Source organism: Oncorhynchus mykiss, chromosome 17, assembly GCF_013265735.2.
Source record: "Oncorhynchus mykiss isolate Arlee chromosome 17, USDA_OmykA_1.1, whole genome shotgun sequence".
In the NCBI taxonomy this organism is placed as follows: domain Eukaryota; kingdom Metazoa; phylum Chordata; class Actinopteri; order Salmoniformes; family Salmonidae; genus Oncorhynchus; species Oncorhynchus mykiss.
In genome coordinates this window covers 42,326,086-42,349,320 of record NC_048581.1, presented here as the reverse complement: position 1 = coordinate 42,349,320, position 23,235 = coordinate 42,326,086, and the positions used below count along the sequence as shown (strand labels likewise).

The 23,235-nt window shown below is 42.9% G+C and overlaps 1 protein-coding gene across 7 annotated transcripts in view; it reads right to left on the bottom strand.

The window, feature by feature from the left end:
* The window catches only part of LOC110493907 (ral GTPase-activating protein subunit beta), a 78,281-nt gene extending 58,525 nt beyond the window's left edge, over positions 1 to 19,756 (bottom strand). For 3 of the 7 annotated variants that reach the window (XM_036949896.1, XM_036949897.1, XM_036949895.1), the window contains exons 1-3: positions 19,403 to 19,755; positions 15,660 to 15,873; positions 10,587 to 10,789 (exon numbers count right to left, since the gene is read on the bottom strand). In XM_036949896.1, coding sequence (XP_036805791.1) covers positions 10,587 to 10,789; positions 15,660 to 15,836 — 380 coding nt within the window. In that variant the 5' untranslated portion in view covers positions 15,837 to 15,873; positions 19,403 to 19,755. Of the gene's footprint in view, positions 1 to 10,586; positions 10,790 to 15,659; positions 15,874 to 19,402 lie in introns of all 7 variants that reach the window. The other 4 variants (XR_002469211.2, XM_036949898.1, XM_036949893.1 and 1 more) reach the window with 2 other exon arrangements.
* Between the last annotated feature and the right edge of the window lie 3,479 nt (positions 19,757 to 23,235).

Sequence of the window (23,235 nt, the reverse complement as noted above, 5' to 3'; positions counted from 1 at the left end):
ACAACAGGTGGATTAACAAAAGGCTAGGCTGTGTTTTCCTATATTGCACTTGTGATTTCATGAATATAAATATTTGTAGTAATATTTATTGAATGTAGGGCTATGCTATTCAGTGGTTGTTGATGACACTTATCCCGATAGGGGGATTGCAGCCATAACAAGTTAAGGCATGTAGCTAGCTAGCTAAACAACGAATCATAATCCCAACTCATAACGTTACTACCCTGTATGAATCAGTAGGTAGCTAACCAACCAGGTTCAATGTTAGCTAGCTAAGATTAGGATAACTAGCAATGCAAATGGATCTGAGATATGAATATTGCTACACAGATTATACACGTAACGCTAGCCAGGCAGATAATATTAGCTAGCTAACAGTACACGAACTTGAAATGAAAATGACTGACAAAATTGGTAATATCTGAAAATGTAGCTAGCTAGACTCTTACCCTTATACATGGAAGGACGCTTCTCCCTCTCTGTCACGGATGCCATGGCTGCCTAGTTGGAAGATGTAATCCAGATACAGGTGTTTCATAAAAACACCAGCCTTCTGTGTGTTTTTCTTTTAGACTCAGTCTGTATATTTGCAATCTAATGCCATAATTTTCTCCATCTCCTTATCTATCATACTCTAATTCCACTGATTTCAAAACGCGGTCCTCCAGAAAGTGGAGAGCAACACTTACGCAGTTCTACTACATAATATCTTTCAAAAAAAAGTTAGAAAGGATTACCAACACATACTGACCAGCTCATATTATTGAGAGAAGCGTGCTACATGGCAGACTAATCCGAACGCATATCATCTCTCGGCATGTCCAGCCCACTCATTATCTCAGCCAATCATGGCTAACAGGAAGGTTGCTCACTTTTTCTATGGCTAAACGAACTAGGCTCATAATTTAACAATTGTATTGGTATTTACAGATGGCAAACAAGTTTGTTATTAAGGCACATGAAAGTTCACATGTTCAAAAAGGCATTTCTGCCAATAAAGACATTTTGATAAAAAAAAGAAAAAAGTTTAGGTTCAAGTGGCGCTCCTGTGAAGTAGTGACAGGCGACATACGCCTAGTTTCCTGAAATGAGTCACATACTACTGTCCTTGGCATCCCTGATTTGTAAAGCGAAAGACGGAGGCATATTACATTACACACTTTTCAGCAGATAAAAGCTGCTATGAAAAATTATTCTTAAGCACAATAGACAGGTACCAGAATGAGCTAAAAGAGACTGTGCGTAAGTGACGTCCTCCCCCTTAGAGATGGCATAACAGTCATGGTAAACTGTATAAATGTAGCGGCCTTGGCAGGCCGAGAAAGCGGCAAGAGGACCTAACAATTAAATCGGAATGGACGATTAATTAGGGCCGATTTCAAGTTTTCCATTTTTGGACACCGATTTTGCAGATTTTTTAAATATATTTATATTGTTTCACCTTTATTTAATCTTTATTTAACTAGGCAAGTCAGTTAAGAACACATTCTTATTTTCAATGACGGCCTAGGAACGGTGGGTTAACTGCCTCGTTCAGGGGCAGAGTTTTACCTTATCAGCTCGGGGGATACAATCTTACAACCTTACAGTTAACTAGTCCTTGTGCACTCCACAAGGAGACTGCCTGTTACACGAATGCAGTAAGCCATGGTAAGTTGCTAGCTAGCATTAAACTTATCTTATAAAAAATAATCATAATCACTAGTTAACTACACATGGTTTATGATATTGTGGCGGACTGCAATAGCATCGAATAGTCCCCGTGATATGCAACTGTTCAGGGAAGTCCGGAACCAATACACGCAGTCAGTCAGGAAAGCTAAGGCCAGCTTCTTCAGGCAGAAGTTTGCATCCTGTAGCTCCAACTCCAAAAAGTTCTGGGACACTGTGAAGTCAATGGAGAACAAGAGCACCTCCTCCCAGCTGCCCACTGCACTGAGGCTAGGTAACACGGTCACCACCGATAAATCCATGATTATCGAAAACTTCAATGAGCATTTCTCAACGGCTGGCCATGCCTTCCGCCTGGCTACTTCAACCTCGGCCTACAGCCCCGCCCCCCCCGCTGCTCCTCGCCCAAGCCTCTCCAGGTTCTCCTTTACCCAAATCCAGATAGCAGATGTTCTGAAAGAGCTGCAAAACCTGGACCCGTACAAATCAGCTGGGCTTGACAATCTGGACCCTCTATTTCTGAAACTATCCGCCACCATTGTCGCAACCCCTATTACCAGCCTGTTCAACCTCTCTTTCATATCGTCTGAGATCCCCAAGGATTGGAAAGCTGCCGCAGTTATCCCCCTCTTCAAAGGGGGAGACACCCTGGACCCAAACTGTTACAGACCTATATCCATCCTGCCCTGCCTATCTAAGGTCTTCGAAAGCCAAGTCAACAAACAGGTCACTGACCATCTTGAATCCCACTGTACCTTCTCCGCTGTGCAATCTGGTTTCCGAGCCGGTCACGGGTGCACCTCAGCCACACTCAAGGTACTAAACGATATCATAACCGCCATTGATAAAAGACAGTACTGTGCAGCCGTCTTCATCGACCTTGCCAAGGCTTTTGACTCTGTCAATCACCATATTCTTATCGGCAGACTCAGTAGCCTCGGTTTTTCGGATGACTGCCTTGCCTGGTTCACCAATTACTTTGCAGACAGAGTTCAGTGTGTCAAATCGGAGGGCATGCTGTCCGGTCCTCTGGCAGTCTCTATGGGGGTGCCACAGGGTTCAATTCTCGGGCCGACTCTTTTCTCTGTATACATCAATGATGTTGCTCTTGCTGCGGGCGATTCCCTGATCCACCTCTACGCAGACGACACCATTTTATATACTTTCGGCCCGTCATTGGACACTGTGCTATCTAACCTCCAAACAAGCTTCAATGCCATACAACACTCCTTCCGTGGCCTCCGACTGCTCTTAAACGCTAGTAAAACCAAATGCATGCTTTTCAACCGATCGCTGCCTGCACCCGCATCCCCGCCTAGCATCACCACCCTGGATGGTTCCGACCTAGAATATGTGGACATCTATAAGTACCTAGGTGTCTGGCTAGACTGCAAACTCTCCTTCCAGACTCATATCAAACATCTCCAATCGAAAATCAAATCAAGAGTCGGCTTTCTATTCCGCAACAAAGCCTCCTTCACTCACGCCGCCAAGCTTACCCTAGTAAAACTGACTATCCTACCGATCCTCGACTTCGGCGATGTCATCTACAAAATGGCTTCCAACACTCTACTCAGCAAACTGGATGCAGTCTATCACAGTGCCATCCGTTTTGTCACTAAAGCACCTTATACCACCCACCACTGCGACTTGTATGCTCTAGTCGGCTGGCCCTCGCTACATATTCGTCGCCAGACCCACTGGCTCCAGGTCATCTACAAGTCCATGCTAGGTAAAGCTCCGCCTTATCTCAGCTCACTGGTCACGATGGCAACACCCACCCGTAGCACGCGCTCCAGCAGGTGTATCTCACTGATCATCCCTAAAGCCAACACCTCATTTGGCCGCCTTTCGTTCCAGTACTCTGCTGCCTGTGACTGGAACGAATTGCAAAAATCGCTGAAGTTGGAGACTTTTATCTCCCTCACCAACTTCAAACATCAGCTATCTGAGCAGCTAACCGATCGCTGCAGCTGTACATAGTCTATTGGTAAATAGCCCACCCATTCTCACCTACCTCATCCCATACTGTTTTTATTTATTTATTTTTCTGCTCTTTTGCACACCAATATCTCTACCTGTACATGACCATCTGATCATTTATCACTCCAGTGTTAATCTGCAAAATTGTAATTATTCGCCTACCTCATGCCTTTTGCACACATTGTATATAGACTCCCCCTTTGTTTTCTACTGTGTTATTGACTTGTTAATTGTTTACTCCATGTGTAACTCTGTGTTGTCTGCTCATACTGCTATGCTTTATCTTGGCCAGGTCGCAGTTGCAAATGAGAACTTGTTCTCAACTAGCCTACCTGGTTAAATAAAGGTGAAATAAAAAATAAAAAAAATATTACTAGATATTATCTAGCGTGTCCTGCGTTGCATATAATCTGACTGAGCATACAAGCGTCTAAGTATCTGACTGAGCAGTGGTAGGCAGAAGCAGGCGCATAAACATTCATTCAAACAACACTTTCGTGCGTTTTGCCAGCAGCTCTTCGTTGTGCGTCAAGCATTGCGCTGTTTATGACTTCAAGCCTATCAACTCCCGAGATGAGGCTGGTGTAACCGAAGTGAAATGGCTAGCTAGTTAGCGCTTGCTAATAGCGTTTCAAACATCACTCGCTCTGAGCCTTGGGGTGGTTGTTCCCCTTGCTCTGCATGTGTAACGCTGCTTCGAGGGTGGCTGTTGTCGTTGTGTTCCTGGTTTGAGCCCAGGGAAGAGCGAGGAGAGGGAAGGAAGCTATACTGTTACACTGGCAATACTAAAGTGCCCATAAGAACATCCAATAGTCAAAGATTAATGAAATTCAAATGGTATAGAGGGAAATAGTCCTATAATTCCTATAATAACTACAACCTAAAACTTCTTACCTGGGAATATTGAAGACTCATGTTAAAAGGAACCACCAGCTTTCATATGTTCTGATGTTCTGAGCAAGGAACTTAAACGTTAGCTTTCTTACATGGCGCATATTGCACTTTTACTTTCTTCTCCAACACTTTGTTTTTGCATTATTTAAACCAAATGGAACACGTTTCATTATTTATTTGAGGCTAAATTGATTTTATTGCTGTATTATATTAAGTTAAAATAAGTGTTCATTCAGTATTGTTGTAATTGTCATTATTACAAATAAATAAATAAAAATCGTCCGATTAATCGGTATCGGCTTTTTTGGTCCTCCAACAATCGGTATCGGTGTTGAAAAATCATAATCGGTCGACCTCTAATTACGACCCTTCTCTTCATCCAAAAGATCCTACAAGGAGCATAGGACCATGGAAAACAGAATGTAGGAAGGAACAATCTGTATAGTCACACCATTTCGCCACAAAAAAAAAACTGCCCAAATATAAAAAAAGGGAGCGTGCATAAGGGGCCGGTACTCTTTTCCAAGAATCATGGGTATGTCTCTTTCCTTGCTTCGTTCACTAGGGTATGACGATAGCTGCAAGGATTGTAATGGCCAACCGGAAAAACACTGTTGTTTTGGGGTGGAAACTAGGAAAGGGGTAGGAGTAGCAACCAATAAACCCAAATAGAGAGGGTAGGGCAGAGGCCCTGCACACCATCCTCCTCAACCGCAAGGGATCCACCCTAGGTTGGCCAACCCCTCTTACCTCCCTTAAGAGTGTTAGAGGGGCAGATCCTTGCTGTGGAGCAAAAATGCTTCCCTACAGGTTTGGCCTGGTTCAAGGGCTTAACCTGAGTCTTGGTAGACAACTGCATCGCCGGGGACCTCAGTGCCCCAAGGCCAGTCTGTTGCCCACTCCCAGCTGTGAGGCTGGGGCGAGATGCAGGAACCAACGGAATGCCACAGGGCCCAGGGCATTCTGCAGGGCTGGCAGTAGTTGAAAGCTTCGCCTTCTTTCTTGCGCATGTTGGCGACTTTTGTCGAGTCGCCGTTGGCTATTGAACTGCTTTCTGTGTCACTGCAACCCTACTATCTGCCCCGTGAGATTATTTATTATCTGTCACAGAAACTGGAATCCATCTCCCTGACACACCCACATATTTTTTAGGGGATTTTAACAACTGTACTTTGGTCCTGAGCATGTACCACCAGTATGTGAAATGTCACACTAGGAAAAATAAGACTCTTGATTTGTGTTATGGGGCAATACCAAATGCTTTCTCTGACACCACCAGACCTCCCCTGGGGACATCAGACCACAATGTTGTCTATCTCCGGCCAACCTACTGTCAGCTCCTGGAGAGGGAGAAACCTACAGTTAAAACTGTCCAGATCTGGAGCGACAATAGTATCACTCGTCTCCAAGGGTGTTTTGACTGTACTATGGTGGGAGGTATGAGGACAGCAGCTCTGATCACAGATGTTTTTCAGACTATGTAAACGTGTGTTGTGTCAGTTGTGCCTTCTAAAATCTGTAAAATCTTCCCTAACAATAACCCTTGGGTATCAAAAAAAAATCTAAAATCACTACTTAATAGGAAGAAGGCAGTTTCTGCTGAGGGTAATAGACAGGCTTTAAGAGATGTACAATGTGAGATCTAAAGACAGATACTGGTTGACAAGGAGCCATACAAGACAGGAAACTTAAGGTTGGCCTGGCAAGGGATTAATCCATCTGTGGTGAATGACTACCGCCCTGTCACTGACATCCTTAGTAATGAAATGCTTTGAGAAAATTGTGCCACCCAGAATCTCCTTGACCCGTTTCAGTTTGCCCATCAGAAGACTTGATGATGCCATTCTTACTCTCCTCTACATGGTCTATAAACATCTAGAGGGTCAGGGTTCTGTTTGTTGACTTTTCTTCTGCATTGAACACAATCCAGCCTTACATTCTGACACAGAGACTCATATACGGGACTTCTCCTTAGATAGGGGGCTGGTTTTGTGGGTGTTGGACTTTATGAGCCAGAGGTCACAGCGGGTCAAAGTAGGTCCCCACGTGCCAAAAATACGCACCATCAACACAGGCTCTCCTCAGGGATGTGTTTTGTCCCCACTCCTGTACACTAATAGTTGTACTAGTTCCCATCCTGACAAAGACCTCTTTACGTTTGCTGATGAAACTGCTTTGATCAGCCTGTTGCATGATAATGAGGAACACTATGGCCTGGTCCTAAATTACGACTTTGTAGAGTGGTGTGACGACACTTGGTTCTCAATAACAACAAGACAAAAAAGATGTGCATAGACTTCAGGAAGTGTAAAGCACCTACCTCTGATAGATGTTGCAGGTCAGAACATTGAGATTGTAAAGAAATATAAATATCTGGGTGTCCTCTTGGACAATAAGCTTCAGTGGAGTAAATGTACAGACCTGATCTTCAAAAAGAGTCAACAGAGACTCTACTTTCTCAAAAAGCTGTGATCTTTTAATGTTGACTGTACTATACTGACTCTGTTTAACAAATCATTCATTGAGAGTATTAACTTTTTGTATTGTTTGTTGGTTTGGCAAAGCCACTGTCAGCCTGAGAAATATGCTGAGAAGAATTATCACCACAGCAAGCAAGGTACATAGAGTCAAACAGACAGGCAGGCCTGGACGAGATCTTTAAGGTCAGGGCCCTCCGCAAGGCTCACTAAATAATTTTAGACCCAAGCAACCCCCTGTACCCAGAATTTGAAATACTCCCCTCTGGGTGCAGAGTATAGGGCACCCCTCGGCAGGAAAAACAGAACTAGACAATCATTTGTGCCATGTGTCACATCCCTCCTAAATAGCTCAGGCTAAATGTTCCTATCGACCCAGTAAGGCCAGCAGGCTAGTCTCATTTTATTGGTATGTAACTGTTATGAAAGTTGTATTGTCAATTTGTTTTGTATTTAAAACGCCACTTTAAAAATGTACATGACACTGCAACAAAATTTCCCCATGGGGACAATAAAGTCAGTAAAGTACGAAATGAAATAGAACCCAGTAGAAAATGGGTAATTTCATAGCGAACTGAAGCTTGTATCCCTTCGTAATAGTAGACAGCCCTTAGGGAGTAACTGTGCTTGCGTGTCGAATCTCCGCTATGAGAAAGAGCTGTCCACAAGCTTGATGACTCGCACTCAACCGATGTAGTGGGGTGGCATCCCCTATTGGCGTCAAAGAGAGACACTTTGATCGAAATATCATGGCCCTGTGCCCTTGCATTTCTGGAGACACAGTGCTGTTAGGCATGGAGTGGAGACATGCTTGTTGGCTTATCACAAGCCGGTACTCTGTAAAACTTAACACTCGCGGGGCTTGTTGGAGACCTGCATGAGCAAGTTAGATTCCCATTGCAGGGCCATAATAAATCAGAGGGACAAGCATTGCTTAACCGAGTTATGCGTGTGCTTGTCGGCACTTAGCTGTGAGGCATTTGCTGTTAGTCTTCACTAGGGATGCCACGGTACAGTGGGCCCACGGTAAGAGTACGGTATCTATAATTTAAGAAAAGTGTGCATTTGTATGACTGTCATCACCAACTACTTTGCAGACAGAGTTCAGTGTGTCAAATGGGAGGACCTGTTGTCCAGACCTCTGGCAGTCTCTATGGGGGTACCACCGGGTTCAATTCTCAGGCCGACTCTTTTCTCTGTATATATATATCAATGATGTCGCTCTTGCTGCGGGTGATTCCCTGATCCACCTCTACGCAGACGACACCATTCTGTATACATCTGGCCCTTCTTTGGAAGTTAGTTAACACAGTGTCCTCACAAGATTCAATGCCATATCCGTGGCCTCCAACTGCTCTTAAACGCTAGTAAAACCAAACGCATGCTTTTCAACAGTTCGCTGCCGGCACCTGCCCGCCCGACTAGCATCACTACCCTGGACGGTTCTGACCTATAACATGTGGACAACTACAAATACCTACCTCTCCTTCCAGACTCATATTAAACATTTCCAATCCAAAATCAAATCGAGAATCGGCTTTCTATTTCTCGACAAAGCCTCCTTCCCTCACGCCGCCAAAAGCTTACCCTAGTAAAACTGACCATCCTACCAATCCTCGACTTCGGCAATGTCATCAACAAAATAGCATTCAATACTATACTCAGCAACTGGATGCAGTATATCACAGTGCCATCCGTTTTGTTACCAAAGCCCCTTATATCACCCACCACTGCGACCTGTATGCTCTAGTCGGCTGGCCCTCGCTACATATTCGTCGCCAGACCCACTGGCTCCAGGTCATCTATAAATCTATGCTAGGTAAAGCTCTGCCTTATCTCAGCTCACTGGTCACGATAACACCCACCCGTAGCACGCGCTCCAGCAGGTATATCTCACTGGTCATCCCCAAAGCCAACACCCCCTTTGGCCGCCTTTCCTTCCAGTTCTCTGCTGCCAGTGACTGGAACGAATTGCAAAAATCGCTAAAGCTGGAGACTTAAATTTCCCTCACCAACTTTAAATATCAGCTATCTGAGCAGCTAACCGATCGCTGCAGCTGTACATAGCCCATCTGTAAATAGTCCACCCAATCTACCTACCTCATCCCCATATTGTTTTTATTTACTTTCCTTCTCTTTTGCACACCAGTATCTCTACTTGCACATCATCATCTGCTCATTTATCGCTCCGGTGTTAATCTGCTAAATTGTAATCACCTCGCTACTATGGCCTATTTATTGCCTACCTCCTCACACCATTTGCACACACTGTATATAGACTTTTTTTCTATTGTGTTATTGACTGTACGCTTGTTTATTCCATGTGTAACTCTGCGCTGTTGTTTGTGTCACACTACTTTGCTTTATCTTGGCCAGGTCGCAGTTGCAAATGAGAACTTGTTCTCAAGTAGCCTACCTGTTTAAATAAAGGGAGAGAGAGAAGCAAGCTGGCCAGTAATAGCTGGCTTTTCAGCATTGCTACGAAATAGCCTTGACAGGCGTGAGCTTGCTCATTAGATGCCTTGCGGCTAATGGCTAGCTGAACTGAGCACTGTGTATGAATGTTATAGCTGTGCGGCTAGGGAAGGCGTTAGCTAGCTAGAAACGACCTCGAGGCTAAGGGTAAGCTATAGCTAGCACAGTGCTCGCCGAAGGGAACAGCATGGGTGTGTTGTTAGAATTCATGATGAAAATCTCCCAACGACCATAATGCCGTAAGGCCAAACCGTTAAGTCTTGTCAACACAAATGAGTGAATGTAAGTTGCACTAAACAAGAGAAGGGAGCTAGCAATACTACAATCTGGGCAGGCAGGAACTTGTTTCCGAGTTACCTATCCCTGCTAATGCGACCATATGTGCAGGTAGGAATGCTAGTGTGGTTAGCTTGCGTTCCGGAACGCTAGCCACTGTAAGCTAGCTAGTAGAAGCCTTACGGCTAATGCTAGCTAGGATGAGCATAGTCATGTGTAAGCTTGCTAGCAGCTGCCTCGTGGCTAAGGTATGCTGTAGCTAGCATAGTGCTGGCTGAAGGGTACCACGTGGGGGCTGTTTGACATTGGGTAGGTATTATCTGACAACCACAGAGCCGTGAGGCTAGCCAGTAAGTCTAGTTAACACAAACAAATAAACATAGGTTTAACTACTCTAGAGAAGGGAGCTAGCAATTTTACTGTGTTGCAGGCAGTAATGTTGGTTTGGTTAGCTTGCCTGGGTGTTAGCTAACTAGCAGCTACCTCAGGGTGAAGGGAACTACAATGCTACCATGTTGTGGGTAGGGTAAGCTAGCCGTGGAGCTAGCTACCAACGGTAACTGAGAAGTAAAAATACATTTCAACACAAAACAAAAAATCTTCCGGTTAGTACTCAACCTCTCAACAGGGTCTGAAGACCTATGCTCAGCAGCGATATTCTTCACGGTTCACTTGTGAGCAGGAAAACAGGTATCCAGTCTAAATGAGGAGAGCTAGAATAGCGATACTCTTTGTGAGGAAGATGCACACAATTACAATCAGCACACAATTAGCGGCTAGCCAGAGCATAGGCACACAGTTAGCTTGTACCTGGGCAGGAAGAGGTTGTGGAGGTGTTTGAGGATGGTCTGCACGTAGAGGTTGGGCTCCTTGGCGATTGGCTGGGGGATGGAGTCACGCGGAGCGACCAGCGCCATGATCCAGTCCGTGTAGACGTCCACGCACAGCTTAACCGTGTCCCCGTCCAAAGGCAGGGTCAGGCCGTAGCACAGCACCTCCATTGTCCACTTCACCTGTCAATCACACCACACCAAGAACTCTGCCGTTAGAAAGAGACATTGCGCATTGGACTGCTGCAAGCTAGACAGTCAGATATCAGTCATTGTCAGAATACTTGAGAAAAGGGTGAATGACTTAACACTTGAAAGATGAGCACAATATGATGAACTATTGCTGCATTGAGGTAAACAATTTTCTTTAGGCTGAATTATGCTGATTGTAGTGAAATTAACTTAATTTCATCCACATGAGTGACCGTGACTATATGTAGTATTCATTCAGAAATGTAGGTGAACTAGGCCTATTGCCTGGTGGAACCAGCCTGATTGCAGTGTTTACCATTCTGTCATGTCATGTCTCAAAACACAGTAATCAGGGTGGTTCTGCCAAGCTAGGTGACCTACCCCTTTATAAACTACAGTGTTCTACACTAACTTTTTCAGTTGGTGGCACCAGCAGATAATTTGATCACACAAAAAATTGATAATGACCTGGCCTGTGTCCCATAATGGGCCTGCATTCCATACAGAACCAGGCGAATAATGACTAGCCATCTTTTAAATTAGCATGTCCTTGTGTTCTTACATTGATTTGGAAAGATTTACTGTAACAGCAAAAGAAGAGACATAAATAAAGTGTGAAATGCAAAATCCTCTATAGCGCAGAATCTAAACGATACTTGATACCAAAACTAAATCAAAGCAACAAAAAAAAATACAAAAAAAATACAAAAAAAGAGAACAGATTTTTTAGGTTTTCGCTTTAAAAAACATACTAATAGAAAAACAACAAAATTGGATGTTCTAAGTTCACAACAATGCTTAAAACCACACAAAGGGGACCATTTTACATTTTTACCAAATACAGTAAATGATGCGTGCATAATTTCAATAGCAGGTGATTTTCATCTTTCATTTACGGGCCAGGCAAGTAGCCTATGCGGGGTTCATACTGACAAGTCAAATTCGAGGACTTAACTGTAATTTTCAAGGACATACATTCTATATTTAAATTGTTGTAATAGCCTATAGAATACAATTTTAAAATTTAAAAAATAATTTAAATTAAAAAAATTAAATAAATTAAAAATAATTTAGCGCAGAAAATCTACAGTGGTTCCTCCTTTAAAAGTTGTGTCATACTGCAACACACCTTGCGGGCTGCAACAGCATTCTGTGGCACGTTATTTATTTGTCAGCCATTTTTTCTGTTAGTGCTAGTTTGACCACTAGAGGGCATCTTTGAGAAGCATTTGTCTTCCATATTGGCATTACCAGAGAATTTAAAACCTTTTTTGTAATAATGATTTTATGAAATGTGTCTTAATTCATTTGATTAATATATTATGGTGTTTCTATTCCGAGAAAAACTCTAAATGAAATGGAAAATACGGCGCTGTACAACGTGACGGTCGGGGGTAGGATACAGCATAAGAGGATTGGAAGATTCTAAATTAATATCTAAGGGGCATTACATTTCCAAACCCTAATTGTAGTGTAGCTGAACCTTCAGTTGAACGTACTTGGTCATTGACTTCTACTTCTCCACCGGAAGTTGATGCTGTTGCTATGCAACCTCTTGCTAGCATAACACATTTCTATTGGGTGTGTTCTTAAATTCAAATCGGGAGTGCCTGCGCTCACAAACTGTATTGTAAATTCAGACTGTCTCGCTCTCGGAGCACACACCGGACAATCGGGCAGAGGAGTAGGGTTGATTTGAGCGTTCTGGCCTTACAACGGCAGCACCAAAGCTAACGTTGGCTAGCTTGCTAGCTACTTCCAGACACAAATGGGACCACTCGCCCTAGCAGAGCTGGTTAGGCAGTTTGTGTTAACTAGAGCGTAGGTGACTAATTGTGCTGCTGGAAACATTTTTTTTTTATTTTATTTTTTTTGCAGGACGTTTACTGACACCAGCCATATTTTCCACCATAATTTGCAAATAAATTCATAAAAAATCCTACAATGTGATTTTCTGTGTCATAGTTGAAGTGTACCTATGATGAAAATTACAGGCCTCTCTCATCTTTTTAAGTGGGAGAACTTGCACAATTGGTGGCTGACTAAATACTTTTTTGCCCCACTGTATATATCTGGTCAAAAGTTTTAGAACAACCACTCATTCAAGGGTTTTTCTTTATTTTTATTATTTCCTACATTGTGGAATAATCGTGAAGACATCAAAACTATTAAATAACACATATGGAATTCTGTAGTAACAAAGTGTTAAACAAATCAAAATATATTTTATATTCTTCAAAATAGCCACCTTGATGACAGCTTTGTACATTCTTGGCAACCAGCTTCAACCACTACTCATGAGGAGGTCACCTGGAATGCATTTCAATTAACAGGTGTGCCTTGTTAAGTTCATTTGTGGAATTTCTTTCCTTCTTAATGTGTTTGAGCCAATTGGGTTGTGTCAAGGTAGGGGTGGTATACAGAAGATAGGGCTATTTGGTAAAAGACCAAGTCCATATTATGCAGGAACAGCTCAAATAAGCAAAGAGAAACGACTGTCAATCATTACTTTAAGACATGAAGGTCAGTCAATACAGAACATTAAGAACTTTTAAAGTTTCTTCAAGTGCAGTCACAAAAACCATCAAGCGCTATGATGAAACTTGCTCTCATGAGGACCACAACAGGAAAGGAAGACCCAGAGTTACCTCTGCTGCAGAGGAGAAGTTTATTAGAGTTACCTCAGAAATTGCAGCCTAAATAAATGCTTCAGAGTTCAAGTAACAGACATCTCAATATCAACTATTCAGAGGAAACTGCGTGAATCAGGCCTTCATGGTCAAATTGCTGCAAGAAACCACTACTAAAAAGGACACCAATAAGAAGGGACTTGCTTGGCCAAGAAACATGAGCAATGAACATTAGGCCGGTGAAAATCTGTCCTTTGGTCTGATGAGTCCAAATTTGAGATTTTTGGTTCCAACTGCCGTGTCTTTGTGAGACGCAGAGTAGGTGAACGGAGGATCTCCGCATGTGTGGTTCCCACCGTGAAGCATGATGGTGTGATGGTGACACCGTCTGACATATTTTGAATTCAAGATACACTTAACCAGCATGGTTACCACAGCATTCTGTAGCGATACACCATCCCATCTGCTTTGCACTTAGAGGGACTATCATTTGTTTTTCACCAGGACAATGATCCAAAACACACCTCCAGGCTGTATAAGGGCTATTTGACCAAGGGGAGTAATGGAGTGCTGCATCAGATGACCTGGACTCCACAATCGCCAGACCTCAACCCAATTAAGATTGTTTGAGATGAGTTGGACCGCAGAGTAAAGGAAAAGCAGCAAACAAGTGTGGGAACTCTTTCAAGACAGTTGGAAAAGCATTCCAGGTAAAGCTGATTGAGAGAATGCAAAGAATGTGCAAAGCTGTCATCAAGGCAAAGGGTGGCTATATATTTTTTATTTGTTTAACAAATAATAATTCCAATCAACTTCCAATGAACTTTGCGACCTTTTGCCACATTTCAGGCTTCAAACATAAAGATATCAACTGTATTTTTTTGTGAATAATCAACAACAAGTGGGACACAATCATGAAGTGGAACGACAGTCTCTCGATGTGCAAAACTGATAGAGACATACCCCAAGCGACTTACAGCTGTAATCGCAGCAAAAGGTGGCGCTACAAAGTATTAACTTAAGGGGGCTGAATAATTTTGCACGCCCAATTTTTCAGTTTTTGATTTGTTAAAAAAGTTTGAAATATCCAATAAATGTCGTTCCACTTCATGATTGTGTCCCACTTGTTGTTGATTCTTCACAAAAAAATACAGTTTTATATCTTTATGTTTGAAGCCTGAAATGTGGCAAAAGGTCGCAAAGTTCAAGGGGGCCGAATACTTTCGCAAGGCACTGTAAATAAGTGCATGACAAGAGACTTATCTGGCAAACTAAAATTAGCAAGAAAGAGAAGGGAATTAAGGCCAAGCGTACATTCTTTGGCAGATGGCTTACATTTTCCTTTGCCTATTACAAACAGGCCTGATCTGGCTGCTGAGACTGGACTGGGGGTGAGCTCAAAGAGACGTTTTCCACTGGGGTGGAGAAACACTGTCACTATAAAGCAGCAGGGGTCGAATGCCCCGGGGATATACTCAGGAAATCCTGTTATGTTATCAAGCAAGCCCAGAGGCCTGGGGGTATCCGAGCTACAAGGCAAACATGATGGGGAAGTGAGCAGCACATTTTCCACAGACAAAAGGGGGTGCAAAATACTATTTTTCACCCAGCAGCAATCAGAGAGAAGAGATTTGAAAACACAACATAATTTAGAGAGGGAGGTGGTGGTGTGTTTTTCAATCAAGCACAGTAGAAAAAAAAAATTATAATATTTCAATTTCCAGGATGTAGCCTTAGTCCAAATGTGAAGGTGACCATTCAGCGTCCTAGGTTTTCTAAAAAATAAGGGACTGACAAAGCCTAGTCTATGAAAGGTGTTGGATGTATCATGTAGCCTATGTTTTTCAGGAAATAGGCAGAACAATGTCAGAAGAACTTGGAGCTAAAGAGGGAAGAAACTTGTACTTCTCAATTCTAATGAGTGGCAATGAAGTGGAGCTTGACATTAGTATACCGTCCCCATACCTACAGCAAAGAATCAAGTAGGCCTAGTTGGGGAACTACCCTAGAAATCCAACATTCCAACTTCCCTTTCAACCGCCAGCTGTAGCTAGCTTATTCCCCTTGAACGTTAAATGCGAGTTGGAATGTTGGATTTCTAGGGTAGTTCCCCCTAGATGGGCAAAGTCCAAAAAAGTATTCACCCCGTATGGCTTACACATGCATCTACATACACATCTGATTCAGCCATGCAAAAGAATCTGGGTTGTTTTCAGCACAGTCTTGCCTACCTCTTTGTCGGTCTTGAGCAGGCTATCGGTGGACGGGGTGCCCAGGGTCACCCCCAGAGGTCTAACCACTGCATTGGCCACGTCACGCCCCACCACCGGAGGGTACGAGTGAAGGACACTCAGATGGCCTAGGTCGCTCTGCACCACCAGGTGCAGAGACCTCCATTCCGAATACATGGCGGTGGCTTTTGCTTCTACTGGGTCCAATTGTTACCTGTGTGTACAGAGCAGTGGAGTCAGCATATGCGTAAACAGAGTAGACTCAGAACCAGCCTGAAGTAGACTTATTCAAGCAACAACAAATGCCCATTACATATAAGGTGGACCCTGATGCTTGATATTCCCATAAGTTCATATTCAGTTTGACCTTTTCATGTAGCTTCAAAACAAATATGTCAAAGGCAAACTGTGTGAAAAGGCACATTTGAAGTAGACCCACGCTGTGAATACGACATTGAACAGAGAGAGAGAGCCTTGACGTGTTATCGGCAGAATTATCTAAAAGGAATGCTAATATTAACAAAAAAGGACTTCACTGAGAGTGTCTAATGTACTTTGCAAGTGCCAAATAGTGAACTGGAGACAGATACTGTTCAGGTGTACAACCGTAAAAGGTCATCTTGAAAAGCATAGAAGACGTGCACAGCAACAACTTAGTGCACAGTTCTTTCTAGAGATAAGTTAGCTAGCTAGCTGAGCCTAACAACAAAATACAAGTAACATATTAGCTAGCCAGCCAAGTTGTCAAAACATCTTTAGTCTCAAGATTAGGCAAAACCAAATTATTGCTGGGTAACGTTAAATAAAAAAGGCAACCCTGAACCCATTGACAACTGCATGATAAACAGACAACAGGCCCAGATTGCATGAGCAACAGACACACACTTGCTGTTTTGCTATACTAGCTACACTAAAAATAAATACAAATGCAACAATTTCTAAGATTTTACTGAGTTGCAGTTCATAAAAAGAAATCAGTCAATTTAAATAAATTCATTAGGCCCTAATCTAAGATTTCACATAACTGGGCAGGAAGCCAGCCCCCCGCTTGCGGATGTGAGGCCGGTTGGACATACTGAAAAATTCCCTAAAACAACATTGGCTTATGGTAGAGAAATTAACATTCAATTCTCTGGCAACAGCTCTGTTGGTTATTCCTGCATTCAGCATGCCAATTGCGCAGTACCTCAAAATTAGAGACATCTGTGGCATTGCGTTGTGTGACAAAACTGCACATTTTAGAGTGCCCTTTTAATGTTGCCAGCACAAGGTACATCTGTGTAATGATGCTGTTTAATCAGTTTATTGATAGACCTTCCACCTGAGAGGTGTGGCATATCTTGGCAAAGGAGAAATGCTCACTAACAGGGATGTAAACAACTTTGTGCATCGTGAAATTATTCAGACCCCTTGACTTATTCCACATTTTGTTATGTTACAGCATTATTCTAAAACTGATTTTTTTTTTTTTAATTCCCCTCAATCTACACACAATACCCCATTATGACAAAGTGAAAACAGGTTTACAAAAACACTGCACACTTGTAAAAATGTTTCTACAAATGGATTCCAGTCCACTTGTGGAAAATTCAATTGACTGGACTTGATTTGAAAAAGGAACACACCTATCTATATAAAGGTCCCATAGAGCATATAAGAGTAAACAATTGTAATCAGAAGATACTATTAACGTAAATATTGGCAGACACGAGAGGTATGTGGCAGGGTCTACAGTCAATCACGGACTACAAAAGGAAAACCAGCCCCGTCGCGGACCACAATGTCTTGCTCCCAGACAAACGAAACAAGATATTTTCTCGCTTTGAGGACAACACAGTGCCACTGACACGGCCCGCTAGCAAAACCTGCGGGTTCTCCTTCACTGCAACCAGGTGAGTAAAACATTAAACGTGTTAACCCTCGCAAGGCTGCCGGCCCAGACGGCATCCTCAGCCGCGTCCTCAGAGCATGCGCAGACCAGCTGGCCGGTGTGTTTACAGACATAGTCAATCAATCCTTATCCCAGTCTGCTGTTCCCACATGCTTCAAGAGGGCCACCATTGTTCCTGTTCCCAAGAAAGCGAAGATAACTGAGCTAAATGACTATCGCCCTGTAGCACTCACTTCCGTCATCATGAAGTGCTTTGAGAGACTAGTCAAGGACCATATCACCTCCACCCTACCTGACACCCTTGACCCACTAACAATTTGCTTACCGCCCCAATAGGTCCACCGATGACGCAATCACACTGCCCTAAACATCTAGACAAGAGGAATACCTATGTAAGAATGCTGTTCATCGAATACAGCTCAGCATTTAACACCATAGTACCCTCCAAACTCGTCATTAAGCTCAAGACCCTGAGTCTCGACCCCACCCTGTGCAACTGGGTCCTGGACTTCCTGACGGGCCGCCCCCAGGTGGTGAGTGTAGGAAACAACATCTCCACCCTGCTGATCCTCAACACTGGGGCCCCACATGGGTGCGTTCTCAGACCTCTCTTGTACTCCCTGTTCACCCATGACTACGTGGCCATGCACGCCTCCAACTCAATCATCAAGTTTGCAGACGGCACTACAGTGGTAGGCTTGATTACCAACAACGATGAGACGGCCTACAAGGAGGAGCCGAGGGCCCTCGGAGTGTGGTGTCAGGAAAACAACCTCACACTCAATGTCAACAAAACAAAGGAGATGATCGTGGACTTCAGGAAACAGCAGAGGGAGCAGCCCCCTACCAACATTGACGGGACAGTAGTGGAGAAGGTGGAAAGTTTTAAGTTCCTCGGCGTACACAGCAGACATTTGTTTCTCCGAACCCGCACATCATCTTCTGTCTTGTGGCACCATCTAGTGCAGGGTTTCTCAAACTCAGTCCACCCCCTAACCCCCCCACCCCACTACACAGTTGACTTCAAATAATCAAAGCTTGATGATGAGTTGGTTATTTTGAATCAGCAGTGTAGTGCTAGAGCAAAAACTAAAACGTGTACCCAGGGGGGGCATAGGACCAAGTTTGAGAAAATCCTGGTCTGGTGTGTGGTGCGGGATTAATGACAAGCGAACCTGGGGGGCTTTGTGTTCACAATGCCCAAAAAAGGGAACCTGACCGCGGAATTGAAGCGAACCGAACTCAGACCAACTTTCGGAATGGTCTCAGTTCGGTTCGCTTCGGGTGCTCTTAATGGGTCTGAGTTCCGTTGCAGTGTTCATACTGAACAAAACATTAAGAGAACCGCACCGAGTTCACCCAAATTTGTCTGAAAGGAATAAAATGTGAAAACACCCTTAACCCGAACTAAGGGGAGGGACCTACCTGAATTTGTCTAATAGAAACTCGTTCTCTCTGCAAAACCCACATGTTTGGACTAATGATTAACGTTAGTTACACCCAAGTTAGCTAGCTGATGATATCTTCAACAGACGCGAGCTAGCTATGTCTTCAATGGTACCAATACATTTGGACATTTAGCTAAGTAGCAACATTAGCGTTATGGCAGGTAAATAACACAGTCGAAAATGAACATAATGCATGGCTAGCTATAGGCAAGTTACGCTGTCACAACCTGTACAACCAGCAAAGCGGGCTAGCAAGCAAGTTTCAGCCAGCGTTGTTTGAAGCAGTGTCTCACTGTTATTGAAGGCCGCACGGGCTAGCTGGAGCTAACGGTAGCTAGTTGGCTAAGCTAATGAAAACAATAACACAACAGATCAACCGCAGCTGGCTGTGTGTTGCTATTTACCTGTGTCGGAAAGAAATACTGTCATATCAACCGTCCGTTTCTCAGCAAACTGTACACTAACGAGGATATTACAGAACCATCTTTGAAGAAAATTCATATCCAATGACAAGCATACATTCGACGTCAATCGTCGAATCGTCATCCGGTTGACGGCTAGCCTCAGTAGCTACTGGCAACTGAACATAGAGATAGATAGATAGAGGAATCATCCTTGGATAAAACACATTTTAGGATGAAAATTGCCATTGCGGGCTTCAATCATTTTAAAGTAGTCAACTGGGTGGGGATTCCTATGAGTTGGGAGCAGAGATAGTCTCAATGGCACTGCCCGTGCTGTCACAGACGCTATAATGCCACAGATACAAAGATACGTCCTCTATCTATTTCTATGCAACTGAACCAGAGATAGAATAAAAAGCGAGACATTTCACTGGCTCCTTTTTTCTGGTTCATATAGACAGGTCATATGATTCCATGTGTTTTGACTTATGTCATGTCTATAGCTAGCTAACCAACAACGGTAACGATGTATTTGAGCGACAACAAGTGCTCATTGTACAAATGTATTTATGTTTTCAATAAACATTTAGAAGTAAAATATAGTTTACATGTTGTCAACAATCTAAGTCAACCCTGTATGTTTGAAGTACCCCTGACTGCATTGGGCAGTTCGGGGCGGGGCTCAATGTGGGCGGAGTCACCAGTGTTTTATTTGTCCATCTGAGGTTTGACAGTCACACACTGAATACAAACACACACGTTCGTGCAAGGCCCACGTTGAATACAAACGTATTTCATTTTTGAAGATCGTAAGAAATATTATATGAAGTGGTACCAGCACACTTTTTGCTTTATGCTATATTTGAGACAAGCTACTGATATTGTTGCAGTGAACAACATCCTTGTTATGTATGTCATGTACTGTTAAAATTGTGTTGATAAATGTTATAACTTTGCAATTATATTATTTCATGGAGCATATATATACACACAGTTACTACCTATCATGATTTAAAATGCTGTTTACTCTCCTCATGAGAATGGAGACAGACTATACCTTATAGACATACTGACAAGCTGAATGTGCTTTGTACATTAACTGCTTCTGTTCTAGTTTTCATGAGAAATATTACTGTGATGAAAATGCCAGATTGTCTGCATAGTCAAATAACATTCAGCTTAGACACCCATGCCTACCCCACAAGACATGTGGGGTAAACACAGCCTAAAAAACACAGCCTAAAAGATACATGTGGTTCTAAGAGATTAACTATGTAGTGTTTTTTGGTTTAGGACCTGTACAGGGTGCAATTTAGGAAATGTTGTATTTTTGCAATGTTGGGACCCACATGGTTAAATGTCTGCATGCTTTTCTCCTTTGAGAAAAAACAGCTGATTCAAAGAGGGTGTGATGGGTATTAAAACACTTATGTTCTTACCATCGCAAGGATGCTCATGTGCTTCCTCTACCGAAATAGGTAATCGAGGAGGGGAGCAGACTCCTTCATTCGTCTACTAACGAATTGACACTCTCCTCGACCCCTCAACCACTTATCGGTTTCTGGGTCACGGATGAGAGAGGCAGGAGGAGTCAAGGAGAGAACTGACTTTTTTCCAAATGAAAGTCTCCCTGTGATAGTCATCCTAAATCGACCCCTATGCACTTGTGGAGATTTGACTGGTGCAATCAATATGGTAATATTTACAACTTACCGTCTGATAGGCTGGGTGGAAGTTTCACCATATTGCGCAGACCCATCAAATCATCTCAGATCTCCAGAAGTGTACAGTGCCTTGCGAAAGTATTCGGCCCCCTTGAACTTTGCGACCTTTTGCCACATTTCAGGCTTCAAACATAAAGATATAAAACTGTATTTTTTTGTGAAGAATCAACAACAAGTGGGACACAATCATGAAGTGGAACGACATTTATTGGATATTTCAAACTTTTTTAACAAATCAAAAACTGAAAAATTGGGCGTGCAAAATTATTCAGCCCCTTTACTTTCAGTGCAGCAAACTCTCTCCAGAAGTTCAGTGAGGATCTCTGAATGATCCAATGTTGACCTAAATGACTAATGATGATAAATACAATCCACCTGTGTGTAATCAAGTCTCCGTATAAATGCACCTGCACTGTGATAGTCTCAGAGGTCCGTTAAAAGCGCAGAGAGCATCATGAAGAACAAGGAACACACCAGTCAGGTCCGATATACTGTTGTGAAGAAGTTTAAAGCCAGATTTGGATACAAAAAGATTTCCCAAGCTTTAAACATCCCAAGGAGCACTGTGCAAGCGATAATATTGAAATTGAAGGAGTATCAGACCACTGCAAATCTACCAAGACCTGGCCGTCCCTCTAAACTTTCAGCTCATACAAGGAGAAGACTGATCAGAGATGCAGCCAAGAGGCCCATGATCACTCTGGATGAACTGCAGAGATCTACAGCTGAGGTGGGAGACTCTGTCCATAGGACAACAATCAGTCGTATATTGCACAAATCTGGCCTTTATGGAAGACTGGCAAGAAGAAAGCCATTTCTTAAAGCTATCCATAAAAAGTGTTGTTTAAAGTTTGCCACAAGCCACCTGGGAGACACACCAAACATGTGGAAGAAGGTGCTCTGGTCAGATGAAACCAAAATTGAACTTTTTGGCAACAATGCAAAACGTTATGTTTGGCGTAAAAGCAACACAGCTGAACACACCATCCCCACTGTCAAACATGGTGGTGGCAGCATCATGGTTTGGGCCTGCTTTTCTTCAGCAGGGACAGGGAAGATGGTAAAAATTGATGGGAAGATGGATGGAGCCAAATACAGGACCATTCTGGAAGAAAACCTGATGGAGTCTGCAAAAGACCTGAGACTGGGACGGAGATTTGTCTTCCAACAAGACAATGATCCAAAACATAAAGCAAAATCTACAATGGAATGGTTCAAAAATAAACATATCCAGGTGTTAGAATGTCCAAGTCAAAGTCCAGACCTGAATCCAATCGAGAATCTGTGGAAAGAACTGAAAACTGCTGTTCACAAATGCTCTCCATCCAACCTCACTGAGCTTGAGCTGTTTTGCAAGGAGGAATGGGAAAAAATTTCAGTCTCTCAATGTGCAAAACTGATAGAGACATACCCCAAGCGACTTACAGCTGTAATCGCAGCAAAAGGTGGCGCTACAAAGTATTAACTTAAGGGGGCTGAATAATTTTGCACGCCCAATTTTTCAGTTTTTGATTTGTTAAAAAAGTTTGAAATATCCAATAAATGTCGTTCCACTTCATGATTGTGTCCCACTTGTTGTTGATTCTTCACAAAAAAATACAGTTTTATATCTTTATGTTTGAAGCCTGAAATGTGGCAAAAGGTCGCAAAGTTCAAGGGGGCCGAATACTTTCGCAAGGCACTGTAAGTTCTCTATTGCTCCTCTATTGTTACTCAAGTAAGGGGGAGGCCGATTAAATCATGGTCCTGGGAGTTTGGGAAACCCTGTTCTAAAAACCACTTTTTATCTCAAAATATGTTTTTTTTTTTACCCTTTAGGTGTGTACTAAACTACTGGGGCTGGAAAAATATAACCACTCTCAAACCAACTATGGATGCAAGGACCATTCATGATATCAAAAATGATAGTTTTAACCATGTTTTGAGGCTATATACTGCTTGTGGACATTTACTATGTTTACAAACATTGGAGCAAAACAAGCTTATATTTTGAGTTCTGACAGTTGAGTTAAGCTCATGACATTTATAAGTTATATTCGTCAAGAATCAGTGAGTTCATTTAATTAATTCAGAAGTCCAAAAATAGATAAAGCAACTGCTGATTGCCCC